The sequence below is a fragment of the Canis lupus genome, chromosome 19 (genome assembly GCF_048164855.1).
Source record: "Canis lupus baileyi chromosome 19, mCanLup2.hap1, whole genome shotgun sequence".
In the NCBI taxonomy this organism is placed as follows: Eukaryota; Metazoa; Chordata; class Mammalia; order Carnivora; family Canidae; genus Canis; species Canis lupus.
The window spans coordinates 7,109,463-7,134,367 of NC_132856.1; the positions used below are offsets into that span (position 1 = coordinate 7,109,463).

The 24,905-nt window shown below is 55.9% G+C and overlaps 1 protein-coding gene across 1 annotated transcript in view; it reads left to right on the top strand.

Moving 5' to 3' along the window:
- PLXND1 (plexin D1) overlaps positions 1–24,905 on the top strand; it is a 55,560-nt gene that overhangs the window by 2,907 nt on the left and 27,748 nt on the right. The window contains exons 2-8 of the mRNA XM_072785051.1: positions 14,691–14,867; positions 17,483–17,614; positions 17,881–17,981; positions 18,078–18,207; positions 19,715–19,892; positions 20,047–20,155; positions 20,513–20,615. Coding sequence (XP_072641152.1) covers positions 14,691–14,867; positions 17,483–17,614; positions 17,881–17,981; positions 18,078–18,207; positions 19,715–19,892; positions 20,047–20,155; positions 20,513–20,615 — 930 coding nt within the window. The remainder of the gene's footprint in view (positions 1–14,690; positions 14,868–17,482; positions 17,615–17,880; positions 17,982–18,077; positions 18,208–19,714; positions 19,893–20,046; positions 20,156–20,512; positions 20,616–24,905) is intronic.

The following is a 24,905-nucleotide window of genomic DNA, read 5'->3' on the forward strand; positions in this document are numbered from 1 at the left end:
ATTCCTTCTCCTGCTTTCGGGCTCCCACGGCTGCCCACCATCAGCTGGCTGGCCGCCCTGAAAATAAAGGTCACGGTGGGTGAGCGGGGCAGATTGCCACCCACAGGGGCTGGCCAGGTTGGGGCTGGCTGCCCAGCGCTGTGATTGGGACATCTACCATTCCGCCCCTCAGAGCCACATCCCCCAGAGGGGTGTGTTCGTGGGTACAAGCTCTCAGGGCCAGAGGAGGTGAGTGGGTGGGGGGAATTGATCCCTGTTCTACGGAGGGAAGACCCTACTGTGGTGGTCAAGGCTGAGGTCAGGCCAGCTGCTGGGCCTTCCTTCGGCCTTTCTAGAGCCTGTGTGTCCATCCAGGCCCTTGCTGTGGGTTGATCCATGGGATTCCTCAGGCGGCCACTGCAGTATCCCCCTCCCCCTCTGGCAGGAACCGGCCTGGTTCCCACGGTCCCCAGCCTGGCCTGGTGCTGTGACTCACTCTGCTGAAGGGGGCTGGGGCTTTCTTCTCCTTAGAGGGGCAGGGCCTCTCCAGGGACACAGGCCCAGGGACAGAGTGGCCATGGGCCTTCTCCCTAGCTCAAGGTGATTTCTGGTCCTTCTCAGCCATTCTCCCTGTGACCTCCACACCCCTCCCCCCTTCCCCTTGCCCAGCTGTGGACACAGGTCAGTGCTGCTGGGCCACATCTCCCAGATATGTCCAAGGCCACAGAGTCTGGGCTTCTAGTGTAGCCTTGGGTGGCTGGGGCCACGGTTATTCCTGCTCTTCTCTGTGGCCAGGTCCCCAGTTACAGGCTCAGAATTTGGGCTTTGTACCCTGGATTCATATCCTACTGTGTCACTTCCCAGCTGTGTGACCTTGGCACGTGACTTAACCTCTTTGAGCCTCAGTTTTCTCCTCTGTAGAGTGGGGACAATAAAAACAAATCTCCAGGGATGGCTTTAAGGATGAAATGAATGAGGTAATGTGGAGTGTGTGGTACCTGGCATGCAGGAACCACCTGGTAGCTGCCTGCTGTTCCTGTTTTTACCCCAGGGGCCCTATTAGCACGGGTCTGGGCTTGGCCCCGGACAGCTCTGACCTCTTTTGGCTTGTTCTGCAGCAGTAAATACTCCCACCACTTCCCATCTCTAGCCCCAGATGGAGGCCTCAGTAGACATTTCCTAAGCCCCTACTGTGTGCTCCAGCCTGATGCTGTGTGCTGGTGACCAGTGGTGACTCAGTTTCTTTTCTTGTGGCCGATGCAAGTGAGCAGAGGATGGATACATGGCCAGGCCCTTAGAGACCAGGGGGCTGCGAGCAGGTAATAGGAGACCCTGGACAGAGGGAGCCCCAAGAGGGGACATCACAGCTTCTGGGGAAGGTGCTGTCAATGTGGAGGTAGATGGATGAGCTGGGGTTAGCCACACAAAACTGCCACAAGAAGACAAAAGGGTCTTGGCCGAGGGAACAGCCTGTGCCAGGGCCTGGAGGTAGGAGACAGCAAAGTGGCCAACAGAGCAGTTGAAGGTGGTCCCTGTGGTGGGGGGCATGGGGAGAATGTGAGAGAGAGGCTGGGAGAGTGGGGCAGGGCCTGCAGTTGCAGGGAGGCCTCATTGTGGATTTGGGACTGTATCCTGGGGATATGGGAGCCACGAAGGGTCTTAGCCAGAGGAGTGATGTGAGCTGAATGAGCATTTCACTTTCCTCTTCCGTAGAATGGGAGTGATAGTAAGGTACTTAACTTATAGGACTGCTGTGAGGTTAAAGGAGAGAATACCTGTAAAGTTCTTAGTAGACTGCCTGGCGCACATGTTTGCAATCACAGCTGACCCTTGAACAACTCAGGGGTTAGGGGTATTGACCCCCTGCACGGTGAAAAATCTGCATTTAACATCTGAACCCAAATTCTGAGCCTGTAACTGGGGACCCGGCCACAGAGAAGAGCAGGAATAACTGTGCCCCCACCCACCCAAGGCTACACTAGAAGCCCAGACTCTGTGGCCTTGGACATATCTGGGAGATGTGGCCCAGCAGCACTGACCTGAAACTGACTTCCCCGAAACATAACTACTAAGAGCCTCCCGTTGACTGGGAGCCTTACCAGTAACGTAAGTAGTGATTGATGTATATTTCTTATGTTATGTGTGTTGTATGCTGTATTCTTAAAGTCAGCTGGGAAAAAGAAAACATTATGAAGAAAATCAGAACAAAGGGAAAATACACTTACAGTGCTGTCCTGCAAAAAATTCCTATATAAGTGGATCCACACAGTTCAAACTTGCATTGTTCCAGGGTCAACTACACTATGATTATTTTTAATAGAATTGTTTCAGAAAGTGCCTAGGTGGCTGGTGAGAGGGCAGTTAAGAGGCAGGGAGAGTAGTTGGAGGGCTGCTGCTATCTTCCCGGCAAGAGATTCATTCACTCACTGGCAGATATTTCTTGAGCATCTACTATGCGCCAGGCCCCATGGTGGGTGCTGGGCACTGTGGTGGAGGCAGTGGGTCAGGCCTTGTTCTTGGGGGATGCTAAGGGCCTGGGGTCCAAGGGCGTAGAGGGAAGCAGTGGGTTCAGGACAGGACATCCAGAGGTGAAGATGGACAGGGTGGAGATGGAAGCTAAACAGTCGGGTCTAGCATTGGGATGGAAGTTGGTGCTGTCGGAATAGGGCACACGGTGTGGTGCTTCTGGGGGAGGATGAATTTGGTTTGGGGGTGTTGGGGAGTTCCAGGTGCCTGGATTCCCTTTCTCTCCCGGAGCCACCTGACCTGACTTCTCTTGCACCGGGTGGTCTCAGTGCAGGACATAGGACCCTGCCCTTCCATCTGTTCTCTAGGGACAGCTGACCTCCAAGCGAGGTGGCTTGGGTGGTCCTCTGGAAGCCCAGCCCCTCAGTCAGGGTGATTTCAGACTTTCCAGATCCTCACCTGGTCGACTTTGTCCTCTGTTGTCTGCCTTCAAGACAACGAAGTCTTAGCCTCTGCTGCCACCTTCTATCCAGGAATCTGCCGGAGAAGGGAGGAGCTGCCCAGGTGTGAGGTCAGAAACAGGGAAATATGTCCACCCCGCCAGGCTTCGGAAGGCCCCGACTTTGTCCCTGGTTGTTTTTGGCATAGTTGGGGCGGTGGCACAATTATGAGAAAGTGAGTGTGAAAACTATCCTCCATTGCACGTAGCTTGGATCCCTTTCCTCAATTTAGATTTGAGGTGAAAACAAGTTGGCAAGTTGCTATGCGCTATTGATGGGGAAACTGAGGCACAGGGTTACCCGGCAAGGTGAGGGCAGGCTGAGTCTAACCCCCTTCCCCAAATCTTTCCTCTCAACCGTTGAGTGACCGTGATATTTGTTTTTTTAAGTCAAAAGGAAAACCAACAGGGAAATGCCAATGCTGCATTTTCAAGGTGTCTTTTTATAGTAAAGGTGGAAAAAAAACCCTCAGGCTGTTTTAAACTGGCATGCGGTGGGTGGGCGCTCATCGTCAAGAAGGCGTTTTCTGAACCAATTTAGGGGCTGAAATCCTGGGTGGAGGTGGAGGGAGACAGAGCTTCCAAAATGGGCTTTACATTTGGAGTTGCGCTGGGGGCTGGGAGTGAGCTTCCTGTGGCCAAGGGTACAAGCGGATACTTGGTGGGACTTAGGGGATTCCAGTAGGGCTGGCCAGGATGACCGTCTAGCCTAGAGAGATAGACAGGCCTTGGGCCAGGTGATGGCTAATAATCCAATATCCCGGCCCATCCTGGGAATGTCCCCAGTCCTGACTCCCAGGTACGAGATGTTGAGTCCCATTCTCTTGCCTATGTGCCGTGTGGCCAGGGCGAGTCACGTACCCTCTCTGGGCCTCTGCTTCCTCATTGTAAAGTGGGACAGTGTCTCCCTCTGAGGATGTGGGCAGATTGAAATCCCACATGCGGTGCCCAGGAAATGGCAGTTGGAGGTATTAGTAACAGGAGGGAGAAACTGCATCTGAGAAGAGTGTGCTCGGCATGTGTGAAACAGCCAGCAGAGCAGGGAGTGCTCAGAGGAAGGGGGTTCAGGCCCTCAGAGGAGATGGAATCACACCAAGTCCTAAAAGTGACTTGGGTGGGCAAGACGACAGAGGGGTGAGGCGAGGGTGTGTCCAGGGCTGCCCCAGCTGAGTGAGCTCGGGGGCAGGAAGGCAGAGGCTGACCTGGAGAGTGGGCATGTTTTCACTGCCATCGACTGGGCAGGTGCCAGGTACCTGGCAGGCCTGCGGGGTGTGTGCAGGGTGGGTGCCCTGTCAGCTCTCCGGGGCTGAGCTCCCGGTTCTGAGCGGCGTCACCGCGGCGGCCCTTCACCAGCACCCGTGTGCCTGATATCACAGCCCCCCACCGTGAGGCAGGAAGTGCTGTTATCCCCAGCTTACGGATGGAGAAACTGAGGCCCGGGGTCACATGGCTGATTAGCAGGAATGGGGACCTGCAGACTGGCTCTCTGGCCCCAGAATCCATGGTGGATGACGGCTAGCATTCTCTGTGAGCTCTCAGCTGGGAGTTCTGCAGTAGCCCTGTTCCATGGAGACTTGGGCCGGGCCCTTTGTACAAAACCCTCTTCTGTGATAGCACCTCCACGCAGGCCCCGGATGGAAACTGGGAGCTGATGGGGCAGTGACTCAGTTCCAGAGTAGGGGGAGCCTGGCCAGGCCATCTGTCAAGGCTGGGGCTGAACAGGCCTTCTGAGGAAGTGGGAAGGCCGGGAACCACTAGGTGCATTCATCTCTAAAAATATGTATGATCCGATGACTCTGAAAGGAGTGAGCTTCCTGGCCCTTTGAGTGTGCAAGTGACGGATGTGGTCAGTTTGAATGATGACTTGACAGATCTCCTTCCACACTAGACCAGTGCTGGCCGGGTACTGGGGCTGGGAGGCTGCCTCCCCTCCGGGCCAATATGGCACCATCCAGGGTTTGTTCGGAGGGTGGATGGGCCTGGCCTTAGCAATACCCACAGTTAGGACCTGCCACACCCAGGCAGGACCAGGGGGTACATGCATGCTGGGCCCTGGCACCGATTCCCTGGATTCAAGTCCTGGCTCTGTACCTTCCTAGCTATGGCCTCGGGCAAGTCACTTCCCTTCTCTGGTCCTCCTTCTTCCCGTCTGCAAAATGGGGTCAGCACAGGGAAGAACAGAGCAGCCTGGTGTTTGGCAGAGGCTGTGTGAGTCAGCATCAGCCCCTGCAGAAACACGCTGCAAGGGTCAGATTTGCTGGCCCGCGGCTGCTGGTTTTCATGGAGATTAAGGAAACAGGCCGAGTTCTGAGCTCCGGTTGCTGGAGGGAGAACAGTCGGTGTGTGTGGAAGAGGAGCATGAGGGCCTGCGCCCCGGGTGATGTGGGGTCCCATCTCCTTTCTGGACCTCAGTTTTCCAATCTGCGTCGGGCTGTGGGAGTGGCAGGGAAGCACTCCGTCGGAGAAGGGCTTCCATCAGTATCTGTGTTACCTCTATTACTGCTGCTGTCTCTTGGGAGTTGATTTTGTGTTAGGCGGATTGCAAAGCGCTCTATGTGTCGTCTATCTTTTAATCTCCCCAGAAGTGGAATGAGATGAGTTTTATCCCTACAGAAAGGGGAAACTGAGGGCCAGAGAGGTTAAGTGACTTGCCTGGGGCAACACAGTGGGTAAAAGGTGGAGCGTGTGTCTGGCTACAGAGCCCATGCTCATCATGTTTACTCTTTGGTTCTTCCCAAAACATTGGGACACTGCAGGGGTGTGACCCAAAGGGGCTCTCAGAGGCACGGTGGGAAGGGGTGAGGAAACAGACACCCAGGGGAGCTCTGGCCCTGCTGGGGGTGTTGTGAGCAGGACTGGGAGCTTCCCAGTGCGCCCCGGGGCCCGGCATGGTCCCAGGCGTGGGGCTCCTGTTCCCCAAGACTGCCGCTGCCTCTGCCTTCATCCACCAAAGCCCAGCGCCTCCTAGGAAGCATCTCCTGCCTGTCCTTGCTCCTGGTGCAGGGTTCTCTAGAATGTGGCAGTATAGGAGGCTCCCAAAAAAGGGACGAATCAGACTCTGCCCCTACCCTCCAGGAGCTCCCAGGCAGCCAGGGAGGAGATCCTGCCAGAGGAGATGCCGCAGCCAGGGCTGTGCACTGCCCAGCCTCTTCTGAGGGAGTCAAGGAAGGCTTCCTGGAGGAGGGGGATGTTGGAGTGGGACTTGGGCAGATGGGGCTGGGGAGGGCACTCTAGGCAGAGGCAAAGGCCCAGAGATGTGGTGGATGGAACGTGGCTTGGGTAGCAGGCAGAGATGAAGCTGAGTGTGTGGGGTCTGGGGTGCAGGCCAAGGATTTAGATGCTGTCCTGTGGGCTGCGGGGAGCCAGCAAGGCTTTTGCGGAAGAGTGAGACATAGTTGATCCAGGTCTAGAAGGGACTTCATAGCTGCTGGCCCCTCGTCAGGCCCGCTAGGTGCTGGCAGGAGCAGGAGGCTCTCTCCCAGAGTCCCCACTGAGGCTGGACCAGGTGACTCCCGTGGGCCTCTCCAGCTCAGACAACGGTGTGGGGATTGCCATGGAAACCAGCTGGTGCCGCGTGGGGACAGGCCTGGAAAGTCTTCTGGCACCAGCCACGTGAATTTGGATCCTGGCTACCCCCGGAGTGTGGCCGTTTTCTTTTCAAAGCCTGTGTTTGGGCCAGAGCCGAACCCAGCAGGCTGCCTGAATGGGCCCGTGCACCACCCACTCTCCCGCTGACACTCAATGCCACCGGGATCCGGGATCCGCCAGGCCAGCGGGGCTGGCCCCTCCCAGGCCGCCATCCTTTACCCTGAAACACGATAAATCACACGCTAGAGGAGGGAGGAAGCTCGAAGCTCCATTATGAGGCCCAGCGAGGCCCCAGCGGGGCGTTAATCATGTAGTGCTTTCTGCTCTGATCGGTAAATAATGGGGGGGCAGCGGGCAGAGGCCTTGAAGTGGAGGCCAGGCCCGGGAAAGGAGCTAAATGGGGCTCTGCGGTCACCTCCGCCCCCATGCCCCTCTCAGGGCGCGCCCCACATCCCTGTTTGAGGTGAATGAGCCCTCCAGAAGTGGCCGTCTCCTTGGTGGGCCTCAATTTCCCCAGCTTGCCACCCAGGGCCTTCCCTGCTCCCGGCAGCCAGGTCCCCATGGCTATTGGCCCTGCCCAGCGGAGCATCGGCTGGAGGGGCTATGGTTAAGGGCAAGGACTCTGCAGCCAGCCTGCCTAGGTTGGAGGCTCGTGTCTGGCCATTTTGGCTGTGTGACCCTGGACAAGTCACTACCTCAGTTTCCTTTGCTGTAAAGTAGCACCAACTTACTAGGGTTAGATGAGGTTGTACAGGCAGGGCACAAAGCCAACTGTAGCTGCTCACTATTGTGTTGTTGATGCTACTGGATTGTTCTTATTTCCAAGCGATCCCTTCCTGACTTGGGGGCGATCTCTGAACTGGGACGTGGGCAGCTGGAGAGAGGGACCCATGTGGCACCTCCATGTCCCTGGCACGTGGGACCAGCCCAGAGATGTTTGCTGGGGCCTCCACGCCAGCCCTGTCCCCTCGGGTGTGCCCACAATCAGTTGGATGATGACTCTGGGACGGAGGCCAGCACCCTGGGGCTGGGGAGGAGGGTGTGAGTTCTAATCTCCAGGGCTCCCTAGCCCCAGGAGGAGGAAGGCCAAATGTGCCCGAGAGAGAGGCAGCTGCGGCTCTCAGCTCCTCCTGGCCCACATCCCCTCTAGGGGAAGAGGCTGGGACGGAAACTGTTCCAGGGAGAGGAGGGGCGGGAGCCGCAGGACGCTGCCACCCCGCCCCCATCGGAGCAGGCCGGGGAGAGAGGGAGTGACTTCCCGGGCCAGGGAAGAGCCGAGTCGCTGGCTGCCCGTCCCACACTGCGCTCCTCTGGGACCCCAGGGGGGAAGGGCTGGAAATGGGGCCAGGCTGGGCCAGAATGAGAAACAGCTTCAAGAAGGGGGAGCTGGGTGTCTGGGGGGGCCACGTCCAGCTAACAAAACAATGGCTGCTTGAGTCAGCGGCTGTGGTAGCCGTTCCCAGGCAGGCCGGAGCTCTCAGCACCCGTGTGGGTGAGGGTGGCTGCAGTGCAGCGGCTTGTCCTGGGGAGTGACCCGCACAGCGGATGGGGATGGGGACCGTGGTCAGATAGAGGGCTGCTGGGAGCTGAGCCCTTCCCCGCAGCCCTCTGTGGAGGGTGCTTTTATTACTCCCACTTTACAGATGCAGAGACTGAGGCTCAGATGGGAGGCAGCATCCCATGGTGAGTGTTGAGCCACAAGACTTGGTACGTCGGAGGCTCGCTTTCTCTGTCTGTAAAATGGGGACATAACAAGAGTGTGACTATGAGGCAGTTCTGCACGGAGCCTACATGCAGCAGGTCTTCAGTCCAGCTGGGCCTCTGACCTCAGCCTGGGGAGTCTCCCTCCAGACTTTGTCCAGCTTGGTGGCAGGGCCTGGGGTGCCAGTTTGTGGCTAGAGGCGAGACACACATATGGTGCTCAGGATGGTCTGGCTGGTTGGTTTGCACAACTCTTCCAGGTGATGCTCAGCTTGCCTGGATGAATGCAGTGCCCTGGGGTGGAATGACCCGCCTCCTTCAGAGAGGGGGGTCAGGGAAACAGAGGCAGGCCTCTCAAACTCTGGAAGGGTCTACTCAAGCTGCCATGTCCATTGCTACTTCTCGGCTTTTCCCCTACCTGATTCAGGCAACCAGGGGTGATGGTGCTGTGTGTCCTGAGGAAGCCTCTACCTCTCTCTGTGCCTTGGTTTCACCCCTGGCTCAGAGCCAGGCCCCTTGGCTGTTGTTCTGTGGTCCAGTTGCACATTCTCTCCCTGCTTGCCTCCCTCTCCAGGAAGTAAGGATCTTGATCACCCACCCGGAGGTGCTGGTATTTCCTTCCCAGGCAGCAGGCGGCTTCCTCCATGATGTGGGGGCCATTGCCGGTTGCCCTTAGAGCCAGGTCCATCCTGTTTCCTCCCTGGGCCGCCACATGGTTGGCCCGTGGCTCGTTCCATGACTCAGTTTATCGTCGGTGGAGGTGTCCGCTCTGTGGAGCCACAGGGCATGAGCTGCGGTTTCTGGCAGCTTAAGGTGGGAGGGAGGGTTTTGGGTCTGGAGTCACAGGTGTGACTTCAAATCCCCACCTGAGTACCCGTGGCACGCAGGTGACCTTGAGAATGCTCCCCCTTTAACCTCAGGGCTTCTCTCGCTCCCTCTCTCTCTCTCTTTTTTTTTAAGATTGTATTTATTCATGAGACACACACAGAAAGAGACAGAGACACAGGAGGAGGGAGAAGCAGGCTCCCTGTGGGGACCCCGATGTGGACTCGATCCCAAGACCCCAGGATCACGCCCTGAGCCAAAGGCAGACGCTCAACCACTGAGCCACCCAGGTGCCCCTATTATTTTTTTAATAAACCTTTTATTTTAGAATAATTTTAGACTTACAGGGAAACCACAAAGATAGTACAGGCAGTTTCGGTGTACCCTTCCCATTTTCCCCATCGGTAAGGTTTTACACTCCTGGGGTACACTTGTCAAAACTAAAAAACCAGCGTTAGTACTTAACTCTCAACTGAACTCCAGACTTCACTCCACGATCCTTTTTCATTTCCAGGATCCCACGTTGGCATTTAGTACTTTACAGTTTTAAACGCTCCCTTTAGCTGTGGAGGGTGACAAGGAGGGGACTTGGTTTGGTTCTGGCCCAGGTGTACTTTTTAATACCCAAAAGTGATTGTGTGCTTCCAGCTACTCACAGTGAAGCTGCTTTCCTGGGATCTTGGTTTGATAACGAACACTTGAGGTGTGACAGTGCCCTCAGTGCCCGAGCACAGAGCCCCAACAGCCAGTGTCTTCTGTACCTGGGATGGAACCACTGGGCCTCGCAGGCTGCCACCCGGCCTTCCACTGATGCCTCATCCTCCTTGGAGTGCCACCTGCAGCGGGGCTGAGGTTTGGTGGGGTTTGCAGGCAGGATGTGGAGGCCTGAGAAACTGGGTTCTTGAAGCTCCTGCTCCAACCGGCTTCCTGGGGAGAGAAAGTCAACACAATTACAGTTGGTAGTGAAATCGATATGTCAGAGTTTTAATGGGAAAGTGGGCAGAGCTGAGCTTTGGCCCCAGGAGGGAGCTAGCTGAAGAGGGTGGGCGTGTCCTCCTCTCAGAAAAAAGCTGAGACCTGCAGCCAGCTATTGCTCTTCCCATTTCAGAGAGGGATATACTGAGGTTCTTAGAGAAACCAAAAGTAGCAGCCAGGTGCTGCCTGGCCTGAATACCTGACTCTCCTATGTTGCCGCGCACGTGCGCGCGCGCGCACACACACACACACACACACACACACACAGAGTAGGTATACAGTTGGCCTATATGTTGCTCTAGTTCTCCAGCACCCACCACGGCACTGTTTGCTCTCAGTCTCTGGAACAGAAGCAGCTGAATACAGTCAATCACACTTTAGTCAAAATTAGTCTCTTTTCTTTAGTAAACACTCACAGTCTCCACCCTGGAGAAGCTCATGTTTATGCTACCATGATAAATGAAAGTGGTAACCAGCACAGTGCTGTCACAGAAGAGGGGAGATTTTTTTTTTCTGAGTCATATCTTGAAAGCTGGTGAAAAACTTGCTGCCTGGATATGTCTGGCAAAGGGACTAGCAAGGGTCAAGACAACAGGGACTGATGGTCTAGGGGAAGTATGAAGGCTCAGGGGTGTGGGAAGGGCACTGGCTGCTAAGGGAGCAACATTATGAAAGATCAGGAGCCCTGGTGGGAAAATGTGGCCACATTCAAGGTATTACAGAGATTGGTGTGGTCAGAGCAGAGGGTGGGACAGAGGGAAAAAAGAGACTTGAAGCCTGGGTAGTTGGAGCCAGATCACAAAGGCCTTGAATGCCAAGCTTGATCCTGAGGATGGCCAGGAGCTGGAGACAGGTTCTTCTTAATGCCTTTGGAGACCAAGTTTGGCAGAGGCCATGCTGGGGACAGCCACCCCATCCCCAAGGGCGCTGTCCCCCTTTCCCGGGCCTGCAGCCCCCTCCTCCAACAGGCAGGCGTTTCCCGCCTGGTCGGTGGACATGTGTCCCAGCTTCCACTTTTGAGCTGGTTGGCAGCCTTATGATTTCCCCTGGCAGTCAGGGAGTCAGCTTCCCCCTCAGAACACAGATCATTCAGAGCAGCTGACGGGGGTTACTTCTCCTTTAAACATTTTTTTTTTTTAAGATTTTATTTTTAGGATAAGGAAAAAAAAAAAGTTGGAGGAAAGGCTTTTTAGAAAATTCCATCGGTACAGAATTAATGGCTTGTGAACGTCAGGGCGGGCAGGCGAGAGATGGATCCCCGGCTTGCTCCTGCCTCATACTCTCTGCCACCCTGGCCCCCAGGTCACCCTCATCTCAGGGCCTTGTCCGTCTGACTTTTTCTGGCTGGCTGGGGTTCACCACTGCAGGGCCCAGGGCAGAAAACCCCAAAGGATGTCATCTGGGGCCTCCCGGGTCTCCCCATCCCTCTCCAACCTCCTCCCCACCTCACCCCTCCCAGAGCTCAGGGAGGAAAATCGTGTCCCCCAGGCAAGGGTTTACAATTTTAATTTTAAAGCAGCTTATTATTTCATGACGCAAGTAATCCATATTCAGTGAAGAAAAGTTATGTAACCCCTAGGAGAAGCTTCTTCCCTCCTGGCAGGCCTTGGGCCCAAATGCCCACTCTCCTGCCTGCTTGCTGAGAGCCCCCCTCACCTCTTCCCTGCAGCTGCAGGATTGCTGAGGGGTGGGCCCGGGGCTGGGAGAGATAGCTGGGGAGCTGTCCCCGACCTTGGAGGGGACACACACACAGGATGGAGTCGGGCACAGTAGGTCTGAAGCTGCAGCATAGGAAGGAGCCGATTATGTGACAGCCCAGGGAATGGCACTCCAGGCAGGGGGAGCAGCAAGAGCAAAGGCCCTGAGGTAGGGCCCACTGTTTGAGGGATAGAAATGAGCGGAGAAGCGTGGGTGAGGAGGGTATGGGATGGGTTTAGAAGGGCTCAGGGCCCCTGATGGGGGGATTTAGGATTCAGTGTTTATTCTAAGTGTTGTGCAAACCATCAGAGGATTTCAAGCAGGGGAGGCCTCTGCATTTTTAAAGGGCTCACTTGGCAGCTGTGTTCAGGGGGACATGTTGAGATCTGAGGGGGCCCAGAAAAGAGGGGCTGGGAGAGCCTCCTGGGTGAGAGGCTGCCTTAAGGGCCTCCTGCTCTGTCCAGCTGGAAAGCTTTAGAGGAGGGGCAGGATTTGTCCCAAATTCCATTTTATAATAATCATTTTAGTGACAGTCACATCTGAGATGGCAGCAGTGTCAGCTAACACTTCTGGAGCATCTGCGCACACTGCAGGCGCTTCCCTGATGAATGATCTCATCCCGATTCTTGTGACAGAGGTGCTAGAGATGCACCTACTTCTTGGTTCAATAAACTGAGGCTCAGGGAAGTGAGGCGACTTGCCCGGTCACCCCCAGCTACTCTGTGGAACACTACCCACTCATGGGTTTTGGCCCAGAGGTAGCCCCAACCCCACCCCACTCTGGGCTCAGGGCTCAGCCCCCCAGGACACCCTGGGATACAGGCCTCACCTAGAGGCTTGTGGGGCCTGAAACTGTGTTTATTCACCCAAGGACAGGAGGACCTGGTATTTATTGTTTTTGAAAACTAGCTGAGATTTTGAGCAAACCCCATACAGGCACATCATCAGTGACTTAGGCTTGCAAAAAGCATAAATGAGGAATTTTAAAAAACCCAACAGGGGGATGCCTGGGTGGCTCAGTGGTTTAGTGCCTGCCTTTGGCCCAGGGCATGATCCTGGGGTCCCAGGATCAAGTCCCACATCAGGCTCCCTGCGTGGAGCCTGCTCCTCCCTCTGCCTATGTCTCTGCCTCTCTCTCTTTCTCTGTGTCTCTTGTGAATAAATAAAATCTTAAAAAAAAAAAAAAAACCAACAGGGACGCCTGGGTGGCTCAGTGGTCGAGCGTCTGCCTTTGGCTTAGGTCATGATCCTGGGGTCCTGGGATGGAGTCCTGCATCAGGCTCCCCATGGGGAGCCTGCTTCTCCCTCTGCCTATGTCTCTGCCTCTCTCTCTGTCTGTCTCTCATGAATAAATCAATAAAATCTTAAAAAAAAAAAAAAAAAAACGCTTAGGCTGCCAGTTCTGATGCTACATTCTGGTGACCTTCCGAGGCTCAGAGCCTTGGCTGCCCACATCCAGTGTCCAGGGGCCCAGGGGTATGCTGCCAGTTTCAACCAGAGAGGCATGACACTGCAACTGGTGATCTAGAGCAGGCCCTGTCCCCCCATGAGCCTCAGTTTCCTCGTCTATGACGGGGAACCTCATAGGACTACCAGGATTTAGGGAGTTGATGCCTGGTACAATGTCAGTTCTCAGTAAAGATTTTATTTATTTATTTACCAATTTGAGAGAGAGAGAGAGAAAGAACACACCGAGGGAGAGGGAGAAGCAGACTCCCCACTGCTGTCAGGCCTTGGGAGCCCAGTGTGGGGAGCCCACTGAGCAGGGAGCCCAGTGTGGGCTGTATCCGCGGACCTGGGATCATGACCTGAGTCGAAGATAGACACTCATCTGACTGAGCCACCCAGCGCCCCAAACATAGGCTGTTGTTACATTTACCATCATGTGGATGTGCCAGCTTTACCAAAACGGCCCTCTGACATCCTGCGACTTTTCTCAGTCAGAGATCTTTCTGTCATGATCTACACGGAGTTGTGGTGGCCCCCAGGGGTGGGGGTGGCTCTCCTGGGCCACGTGCCATTATCTTCATGCTCAATCCTGCAGGATGCTGAGGTCCTTTCCCCATCTACTCTTCTAAACTGTCCTTGTGTCTGCATCCTTGTGGATTTGCGTGATTATCTTCTCAAAGCTGCTTCCTGGAGGCCTGTTTTGTACTTTTGTGCAAGTTGCAGAAGGAACCTTTGGAAGGAGCAACAGGACTCGGGGAAGGGCAGGGAACAAGTCCAGGAAATGATTGGGTCATTAGCTCCATGTGTGGGAGGACTGATTGGCCACTCAGGGTGGCACTGGGCCCATGTGGATGGCAGGGCCGTGCATTTGGACACACCTTGCCTTGGTTTGTCTGTCTGTAATGTGGGCAAATGAGGGGGATGTATGCTTGTGGGAGAGACGGAGGGCCTTGGTTGGGGGAGGCCTCAGTCTGGGGTCTGGTGAGCTGCTGGACATTTGCATGGTGGTGCTGGGGTCGGAGCAGGGGACCTGGGAGGAGGAGACCCAGCCAAGGCCGGAGGGATACCTCTTGGGTAGCAGCAGGTAAGTTGAAGCAGAGGATGGCCTCAGGTGGTCTGGTGTGGGCTCCTCTGCTCTGCCCGGCTGTGACCAGCCAGGAGGGGCAGCTCCGCGTGCGGGAGGGTGTGGGGGCCTCACCCTGTCCTCACCGTACTGGCCTCCTGACCTCGTCCCATTGCCACCTCCTCTTGCCTCCATCACACGGCTTTTCCTGTATGCTTCCTCCCTACCCGAAACGTCATCTCCTTGGGGCAGCTCTGCGACTAACGCTGAGGTCAGGGGTCAGTCAATGGTCAAGGGTAGGGTCCTGCTAGCGTCTGGGCCTCAGCCCAGACCTGGGCATGCGAAGCAGCAGCAGGACTTTAAAGTTCTGATACTGGGGCCTGATATACAGTGTGGGCAGGGAGCCAAAGAAGGTTCTAGCGGTCTGACGTATTGCTTCTTTTCCAGCTACAGCCAGAGCAACTGGATTGTGGGGCTGCCCACCTGCAGCACCCACTGTCTATCCTGCAGCCCCTGAAGGCCACGCCCGTGTTCCGAGCCCCAGGCCTCTCCTCCGTGGCTGTGGCCAGTGTCAGCAACTACACAGTGGTCTTCCTGGGCACAGTCAGTGGGCGGCTGCTTAAGGTAGGGCTGGGAGGTATGGGGGGTCCGAGCTGGGGAGGCCGAGGTGGTTGGGGTGGTGAGGGGAGGCTGAGTCTGGGGAGGCTGTACACCTGGCCTCTACACGCCTAATATTAGCCTCCATTCTCTCCAGTTTGCCTAGCACCTTACAGTTTACAAAGCATTTTTCACATCTGTTTCGCCTACTTTTGCTCATAACAAAACCTGCCCTGTCTGGGAGGGGAGGGAAGTCAGGCCTGAGAGAGGGCCCTTCTCTTGGGTCTATAGGACCCAGGACTTTGAAGCAGAGGGATCTGAGTTCAAGTGTCTGGACTCTTGACCTTGGACAATGTACTTTCTTTTTCTGGGCCTCAGTTTCTGCACCTGTGAAGGGTTGTAAGCCCTGCCTCTTGAAACTGTTATTGGGGTTTGATAGGGAAAGGCCACAGCCTGGCAAGTGGGGGCTCTCACTGCTGTTTCCCTCCTCACCCCGCCTGCCACCCTCTGAGGCCCCCCACCCCCAACTCCCCCCAACCAAGACGACTGCTTTCTGGAGGTAATGACTCCTGCGGCTGGGAAAGGTGAGAGGAATCTCACCACCATGCAGTAGGAAGGATTTTCCAGGGCCTGGGCCCAGCCCAGGTGAGGGGCTAGGCCAGCTTCCTCTCAGCCACCTCCTGTCCCTGCCCTGTCAGGAAAGTCAGCTGCCTGGCACAGCTCCAGTGTGTACCAGGCCCTGGCCTAATTGACTCAGATCTGATAACTCCATTACCTCAGCTGCCCAGGCAGATGCCATACGCTGGAGGTGGGCTGGGGATCAGAGCCCTGGCCACCCGGCCCCAGGACCCCGGGACAAGGAGCATCCTTCTCCCCATTTGAAGCCCCAGTGAGGGTCCTTAGATGGTGGGACTCATGTTCTGGAGTTAGATACTTAGGTTCAGATCCTGGCCCTGCTGGTCCCAGCTGTGTAGCCTGAGGGTGGTTCCTTCTTGCCCTGAGCCTCAGTTTCCTCATCTGTCGTGGGGGAAATGACTGGTCAGAGTCAACTGCCCCCTGTGAGGGAGGTGGCACCAGGATTCCCATTTCACAAATGAGAACACTAAGCCTCTGAGAGGGGAAATGACTGCCCCAAAGTCACACAGTGAGAGCTAGGGTTGAATGCTACCAGGAGCTCACATGACCCCTCCACCCAGACCTCATTACCCACCCAGCCCCTCCCTGCCTGGGGCTTAGATCACAGCACCCAGCCCAGGCTCTGGAGCACAGTAGGTGCTCAGTAGATGTTTGAAGGAGTGGGAATAAGCTCAGAGTCTGCTGGGTGCCTGAGGGCGACGGCAGGGGCAGGTCGGACACTGCCCAGGCTGCCTGGGCAGATTCCACCAAGAGGCCACCTGGATGGGTCACGTCTCAGAGGCTGGAACAGAGCCTGTGGGAGCCTGGGAAGAGAAGAATTTCAATTTGGTGTGTGGAGGGCATTTGAGAAACTCTTCTAGAGAGGGCTCCGGGAGGACAGATCTTAGCTGAAGGGAGAGGAAGAGAAGTATTCCAGCAGGGAGTACAGCGTGGGCGAAGGCCTAGAGGCCAGAATGCCTGAGTGGAAATGAGCCTGGCAGAGTAAGTTGGGGTTAGTTGCCGGGGCCTTGAATGCCAGAACAAGTTTATTCCATAAGCAGGAGGGAGCTACCAAAAGTCTGGAGCCCACAGAGGAAGGTCAGGCAGTAGGAGGCCCCTGGCAGCCGGCCCAGGGAGGCATCTAGGCCACTGGTCCCAGCTCGGGGCCTGGTGGGGCCTCCAACAAGGCAGCATGTTGGAGATGTGAGGGGCCAGCCAGAAAAGAACAAAGTTTGATGGAGCTCTGTTGGGCGTTGTCTGTTCTCAGGAGGACATGCAGAGGGGCTCTCAGAGCCAGAGAAGCTTCTAGGCCTCAACTAGTCCTGGTCTTCCTTCTGCCAGGGCCTTGGCCCCCACTCCCTAGACCCACCCTTGGACTGTGGGGTCAGACAGGCCTGGGCTTGCCTTGTGACAGCCCTGAAGTGTCTTCATTTTATGACTCTCACCAAGTCTGTCACCTCTCTGGGCCTCAGTCTCCTCATCTGTGAAATGGGCACAAGAGGAGAGGCAGGAGAAGTGTGGCCCCATCAGCACTTTGCAGGCATCTTCTCCATTGTGCTCACCATGGTCCTGAGGGGCAGGTGTCATCAGCAGTCCGGTTAGGTCAGGAAGCTGAGGCTCTGGCGGTGGAAGGGAGTCACAACTTCATGTTTGTACAGCTTGTAAATGTCAAAGCCAGAATTCAAACCCACGTCCCTGCTCTTAGGCATGATGCCAGACATCCTCTCAGAGAATCTTTTGCAAACTGTCAAGTGTGTATGTATTCACAGGGTGGGAGGTGTTGGAGAAGACCAGTCAGAAGACCAGGGAGGGAGTTCCTGGTAGGGGCACAGCAGAAGCACACGTGTAGAGGCCGGACCCCCCGCCCTCCTGTACATGTCCGTGATTTCTCACTAGTCCTGGAAGGCCTGAAAGACAATGAGGCTGAGACCCCAAGCCTAAGTCCGGTCCCCACCTCCAGGGGCATATGCCCCGCCATGGGCGCCCTCCTGATGCACCATCACGCTGATGGCCACTCCCCTCAACAGATCAACCTGAATGAGAGCATGCAGGTGGTGAGCAGGCGGGCGGTGACAGTGGCCTACGGGGAACCTGTGCACCACGTCATGCAGTTTGACCCAGCAGACCCTGGTTACCTTTATCTGATGACATCCCACCAGGTAAGGTCAGAGCCCCCGCCTGACATGCGAGCTTTCTCCCACTCTTTCTCCCACCAGGAGCACCTTCCTTTCCAGTCCCCCTTGTCTGCAAGCCTTCACTTCCCAGTGGAGGCATCACTTCTGCGGGGAAGCCCTGTGTCCCCAAATGGCCCCTGCTAGAGCATCAAGCCTCAGTTTCCCCAGCCACTCAGGGCCCTGGCCATCGCTGATTCCCCCAGACAGGGGCCGCCAGCCTCTCTGAGCTGGGCCCTCACCTCTGCCTCCAGATGGCCAGGGTGAAAGTCGCCGCCTGTGCTGTGCACACCACCTGCGGGGACTGCGTGGGTGCCGCCGATGCCTACTGCGGCTGGTGTGCCCTGGAGACACGGTGAGGCCCCTGGCGGGGGAGGCTGGGCCCCAGGGCAGCTGCAGCTGGGTTTGTGGGGAACCTACCTGGGCCCTGACCTGTGCCCTGCCGCTCCAGGTGCACCCTGCAGCAGGACTGTGCCAACTCCAGCCAGCGGCATTTCTGGACTAGTGCAAGTGAGGGCCCCAGCCGCTGCCCCACCATGACTGTCCTGCCTGCAGAGATTGACGTGCACCAGGAGTACTCAGTGAGTCACGGGGAGAGCTGGCACTCAGCTTGAGGGAAGCCACCTTTCACCTGACCCCAAGCCCAGAGAGGTAGAGACTCCTGCCCATGGTGCCCTAGGGACCTGGAAGCAGAGCATGAGAATGTCTGGGCTTTACTGAGCATTTACTAAGTGCCAACACTTGCTATGCACATGGTGTTCGTGTGTTAGGCCTCCTGCAACTCTGTGAAGTGGGTGCTCTGAACATCTCCATCTTACAGATGAGGAAATTGAGGCATAGAGAGGTAAAGTGATTGACTCATGGGCATACAGTGAGGGATTAGGGGAGCTGGGATTTGAACACAAGTGGGCAGGCTCTAGAGTCTCAGGAGGGAGGGAGCGGGTTGGAGGGTAGAAGGAGAGTGAGTCTCCAACCTCCCACCTCTTCCCAGCCCCAGTACAGGGAGGGGAAGAGGGACCACCAAGTGCCAGGCTGCTATTTCTTGTTCTTAGAAACAGACTAATCTGCGATATGGGGGCAAGTGACTTCCTGCTTCACCTGTGCCCAGGGAAGACCTGGAGCTGCCACAGCTCCCTCACCACCCATAGCAGCCCCTATGAGGACAGGGAGTGAGAGACAAACAGGCCTGGGTCATGCCCAGCCCAGCCCTCAGTGACTTCTCTAAGGCTGGGTGTCCTCATCTCTCAACCAGGGGAGATGGTGGTTCTAAAGGGGCAGATGGGGCCTGGGGCTCCTTTGCACCCCTCTCCCCATTATTATGTATCACGGAGTCCTTCACAAGCTTTATCTCATCAGGCTGACTGGGCATAGGTTTGTCTGTTCATTTATTCATTCATTCATTCATTCACTTATTCATTCATCAGGTGTGTTTTTGAGCACCTACTATGTGCTAAGTGTAGTTCTAGACTCTGGGGACACAGCATTGAAAAAGACAGACAAATCCCCGGCCCTTGTGTGGCTGACATGCTTGTGGGGGCATGTGCTCTCCATTGTGCTCACCATGGTCCTGAGAGGCAGGTGATAGGATGAGATAGGATGGCAAGACGGTGGTGACAAGTACCATGGTGAAAGGGGAAGCAGAAGAGAGGGGTAGAGAATGGATGGGGGAACGTTGACATTTTAGACCAGGTTGGAGCCTGCCTCATGCTGCAAATGTTGCACTTGAGCAAAGGTAGGACACAAGTGAATCAGGTGGGTATCTGGAAAGAGCGTTCTGGGCAAAGGGAATTGCCAGTGCGGATGCCCTGAGGTGAGAACAGACGGGTGGACAGGAAGGAATATCAGGGGATGGGGTCAGAGATGTCATGGGGACCAGGTCATGAAGAGCCTCCCTGACTACTGTAAGGTGGTCAGTGTCATTTTGCAGATGGGGAAACTGAGGCCTCGGGAACCCCATGTAGGATATAGCCCTCTGGCCTGGGGTCCCGGCCACTCGTCACCCTTCTCCCAGGGTTGCTAGGGTGGTGGTGGGGCAGTGGGGGGAAGACCTGCTCCCCAGTCCCCCAGCTGAGGGTCGCCGGTCCCTAGGGCATGATCCTGCAGATCTCCGGCAGCCTGCCCAGCCTCAGCGGCATGGAGATGGCCTGTGACTATGGCAACAACATCCGCACCGTGGCACGGGTCCCAGGCCCTGCCTTCGACCACCAGATCGCCTACTGCAACCTCCTGCCCAGGGACCAGTTCCCGCCGTTCCCGCCCCACCAGGGTAAGTGCCTCACACGCTGGGCTCTGAGTACAGCCCCGAAGGGGTGTCATGGTGGAATGTTAGGCATGGGGGTCCTGAGATCACCAGCCTCCGACGTTGGTAGAGACCCCCGACGCCTTTGTCCTTCTCTCCCCGGCTTCCCTGGTCCCTCTAGATCACGTGATTGTGGAGATGTCTGTGAGGGTCAACGGGCGGAATATCGTCAGGGCCGATTTCACCATCTACAACTGCAGCCGCGTCGGACAGGTGTATCCCCACACGGCGTGAGTGGTTGGGGCGTTTGCCTGGGTGGGGGGCAGGGTAACAGGGAAGGGGCTTTGTTCTCAGGAAGGCCGTTGGAGGATAAATGGTGATGTCCTGGAGACACATAGGACCCAGCTTCCATGAGCACTGAGGCTGTAGGGGCCGAGAGAAGTCTCCTAAAGGCCCTGCTTGTCTATTCTCTCTTTACATACCTCTTGTAGCAGGGAGCTCATTATCTTATAAAGTGCCCCACCCCCTTATGATGCAGAAGACCTTTTTCCCCTGTGTTGAGATCCACCTCTTGGGTCCCGGATCCTGGGGGCTGGGGTGAAGTGAGGGTGGGGAGCTAAGTGTCTGAGGTGTCCCTTGCCTTCCAGCTGTACCAGCTGCCTGTCGGCACAGTGGCCTTGTTTCTGGTGTGCCCAGCAGCATGCCTGTGTCTCCAACCAGTCACGGTGTGAGGCCTCACCAAATCCCATGGTAAGTTAGGCCTGGGGGGGAGACACCCTCTGCCTGTTTCATTACCTTTTTTTTTTTTAGAACATTTCCACGTCATTACATTTTCTTCCTGGCACCAGATTCAACAGCTGCCCTGGCTCATCACATAAAAGCACATTTAACTAATCCCCTATTGTTGGGTACACTGATAGCTTCCCATTTCTTTTTTGTGTTCTTATATAGCCAGGGCATGGTGTGCATCCTTGATTATTCCCTGGAGACCAATTCTAGAAATGGCATTTTGGGGGTGAAAGCGTGACCATATTTTTATGCCTTTAACTCAACTGCCTCCAGAAAGCCTGAGCCAGTTTAAACTCCCACCTGCATGCAGTAGGAGGGCCCCTTTCTGCACATTTTGCTAATACTGGCTAGTTTCTATATATATATATATTTTTTTTTTTTTTTAATTTGAGAGGAGAGAGAGAGAAAGAGCTTGAGTGGTGAGGGGGCAGAGGGAGAGGGAAAAGCAGACTCCCTTCTGAGCAGGGAGCCTGACTCAGGGCTTGATCCCAGGACCCTGGGATTATGACCTGAGCCGAAGGCAGATGCTTAACTGACTGAGCCACCCAGGTGCCCCAATACTGGCTGGTTGTGAATTTTACTTGTAACATTTTCAACAACCCTATGGGGTCAGGACACTTGTCCCTGAGGCCAGGATGTACCAGACTGGGACCTTGAGTCCAAGCCCCTCCTGCCTTCCGCACATCAGGAGTTGTGCTGAAAGGCCCCATTTTGGTCTCCCTGTGGACACTGTCGACCCAGGGGTAGGTGATTCCTCAGGCAGAGAAGATGAGCTGGCCTCAGGAATCATATGCTTTCAGGTCCTGTTGCTTATGCTGGTCCCCTGAGCTCTACAGCTGGCCAGGATCCAGGCCCTCTCTGGTGCTATGGGATGGCTGGATTGAATCAATTATACCGCAGATGGGCGTGGTGGGGAGAGTTGAGGAGCAGGGGGAAATACAAATGAAGATGCTACATACCTTGCAGATGGTTGATTTCCGAGGTGTGTTCACTCACAGGGTGGCCTCGTGTCTTTGCCCAAAAAGCCTCTAAGGGCATCCCAACTTCAAGCCAGGGATGACCAAATAGTATTCCCGAGACTTTGGCTGGGGCTGTCATGCTCCACCAGCTGGGATGGCTAGGCTGGGGCCAGGCTGGGGGGAGTTGGTAGTGGTAGTGCCAGGGTTCTGAGATCACAGCTCATCCCCTCTCAGACCTGTCTTATATTAGTCACCGAGTCCCTGCCTGAGGGTCCTCTCCCCAGGAGATGGATGCTCCATTTTCCAGATGGTACAACTGAGGTAGCCAATAGGGTCCTGGGGGCCCTGATTCTTGGCAGGAGGAGGTCACCCTGGGCATGTATCCTAGGGAAGGAGCTCCAGGCCCCAGAGCATCTAAAGCCCCAGCCTCTTGGCTCTGGGCTCAGAGAACCTCATCAGGAATCCTCCAAGCAGGTGCAGAGATCAATGTGTACATGCTAAGGGGCAGGGGGGCTCCATGGCCCACACCTGGAAACCTCTGGTCTATGTACCTCCTGCCAGAGCCCCGGCACTGCTTTGAAGAAGAGTCATCTAGGAGCTTAACTCAAAGGACTGACACAGTAACATGGGCCTTCTGGCACTGGGAGAGAGCCCCAGGGGAGTCTTTGTGGCCAAACCATAGGGGAGGCCCCCAAGCCTCTGCATTGGATGCCAGGTTTCCAGTCCGGGCCAACCAGGACTCCTATTCTCTTTTGGGGACCACATCTTCCAGCCCCCAGCCCAGGGCTTGGTACGTAGTAGGAACTCAATGACTGTGAACATAAAGCATTTGTGCTGGCAGCTTGAGTCTTATGCTGTAACCTACAGGGATGAGGGTGAGGAAGACCCAGCCTCAACATGATTCATTCAGCATTTATTGGGCACCCTTTGTAGGCCTAAGTCTGCACAAGGCACTGGGAAAGAACCCAGTTAGACATAGTTTTGTCCTCCCCAAGAGCCTGAGGTGTGAGTTGTGGCTGTGTGATCCTGGGCAAGCTACTGAACCTCTCTGTGCCTGTTTCCCCATCGCCTATTTTACTTACTATAAAACCATACTATAATACGGCCTGTCTTGCCGTGCTGGGAATCCAGAATTGCATCTGTGAGGCACCAACTCCATACGTGGCACATGGTAGGTACTCACTAAAAAGCCACTATGTTCCTTAGGCGCTGGTGGCCACTTTGCTGGATTGGGCCAGGTAGTGCTTCTCCGGGAAGGGAACCTTTGGGCAGGGTCCTGACAGATGCATAGCAGTTCACCAGCCTGGAGGTGTTTCTGGGGCAGCACCTCATAAACCATCTCCCCCAGGTCTGCAGCTCTGGGGGCCAGGAGTTGGGGCAGGGGGGCACAGAGAGGGCCTGTCTCAAAGGATTATGGTAATCCAGCAGAAGAGGCAGCCCCCTCCCCAGGCCTGCAGAAGGCTCTAACTGATATTTAAGTTGGCATTTAATTACATTTCAGTTCGCCATGCGACGCCATGCTTCTGGTCAAGTAGTGGGCGGGGTGGGGTAGGATGTGCACATCTGCCTGCACCCCTCGAGAGCTGGGAGGACATAGTAGGGCTTGGGCTAGGTCAAGGAGGTGTCCCTGGGCAAGTGCCAGGGGCTGAGTCTCCTGTCACTTTCCTATTCCCTTGGGCCCCAGAAGGAGAAAGTGGAGGAGGGGAGGAGAGATGGGAGGGGAGGCCCCCCTGACAGGGAGGCTGGCCTGGATGCCACTGTGAACCTGTACTTTGTGAGGAACTAGTGGGGAGAGTGGTTTGGTAGGAACAGGGGATAGTTCAGGGGGTCGTGAGGGTACAGAAAGTAGGAAGGGACCAGGTCAGGTGGGTTCAGGGTCCCTGGGCCAGCTACACTATATTGGGATGCCAGTTCTTGACCCTTGAACATGGGAAAGGCTGTGATAGAGTCTGTGAGGCCCAGGGTGGGGACAGGTGAGTCCCTCTGTGAACCAGCACACACTGGGTTCCCGTCCGGGTTGATTGTGGCTGTTGGCACTGCTGACCGAGCATCTATCCTCATTCCTGGTGTCCCAGTTTCTCAGCTCTGCCTGGAGTATGGGGAACTGGCTGTGGTTTCCTGAACCTGCAGGTGGTGCCCTGCATGGCATTCCAGCAAAGGGGAGAAGCCAGCAAAGGGGATGCCTCCTTCTGAGGTGTCCATGTCCTGGCTTGGGATGGGGCAGGGAGGCCCCTAGCCTTTGGTCACATGCTGGGAAACCCTAGTTCAAACTTGGCCTTGGCCCCAACAGAATTAATTGACTCGTGTGAGTGTGAAGTCTGGGGTGGGAGGGCACGGTATCATCTTCAGGTATAGCTGGATCCAGGGGTTCCCACCACGGTGTTGGGACTTCCTGCCCCTCTGGGTGGGGTCCGCGCTCAGGCGGCCCTCTTTTTTCCGTAGCCAGTCGGCCTCAGCAGTTCCAGGCAGTCTCCTGATTTCCTGTCAGCCCCAGAAAATGAGAAGAGCTTCTCTTTCTTATTGGTTCTGCAGAAGTCCCATAGTTAACTCTCACTGGCTGAACTAGGGTCACATATGCTCCCTGAACCAATTGCTGAGCCCAGGCCAGGCTCAGGGTGCCCACCTATCCCTGGAGCTAGGGAGTAGAGTCAGTCTTCCCAAACCACAGGACTGTGGGGGAGGTTCCCCAAAGGCCAAGCCAGACTTGGAGGCAGCTGGTGCTGGAGGCCAGCAGCAGACACTCCAGCTGCCCTCATGGAGGGTTAGCCAGCTCTGGGGCGGGAGGGACAGGGGAGGTACCGACGGAGGGCAGAGGTGTGCAGGAGCCTCGGCCTCAGTTCCACTCTGTAGAATGGGTACAAGCACCAAGTGGTCGTGGAATCTTGGCTGAGGATCAAGGAGAATGGGGGACCCTCAGGGGTGGTCCCATGTCATTTCCTCTGGTGGGGGGGGCCTCCTGTGGAAGGCTCCCCCTGCTTTGACCCTTACCCCCCAGACCCCCCATCAGCCACCTACCCGCTGGTGGACTGGAGCTGGGAGGACAGCACGGAGCCCCCGGCCAGTTGCAAAGGCAGAACTGGCGGCAGCCATGAAAACTGATTGCAAACATGTGGGTTCCATTCTCTGAAATTCCATGGGGTTTACACACGCGACTGTGCAGGACAGCAGCTTGGAGGCACAGGGATTTGTGTGTGCTCACACTGAGCTGGCCCAGGCCCACAGAATGGTCAGCTCAGGGGCCTCCCCTGGGCCCGGCCGCGTGGTTTCGGCAGCCGAGGCCTCCGTGGTCTGC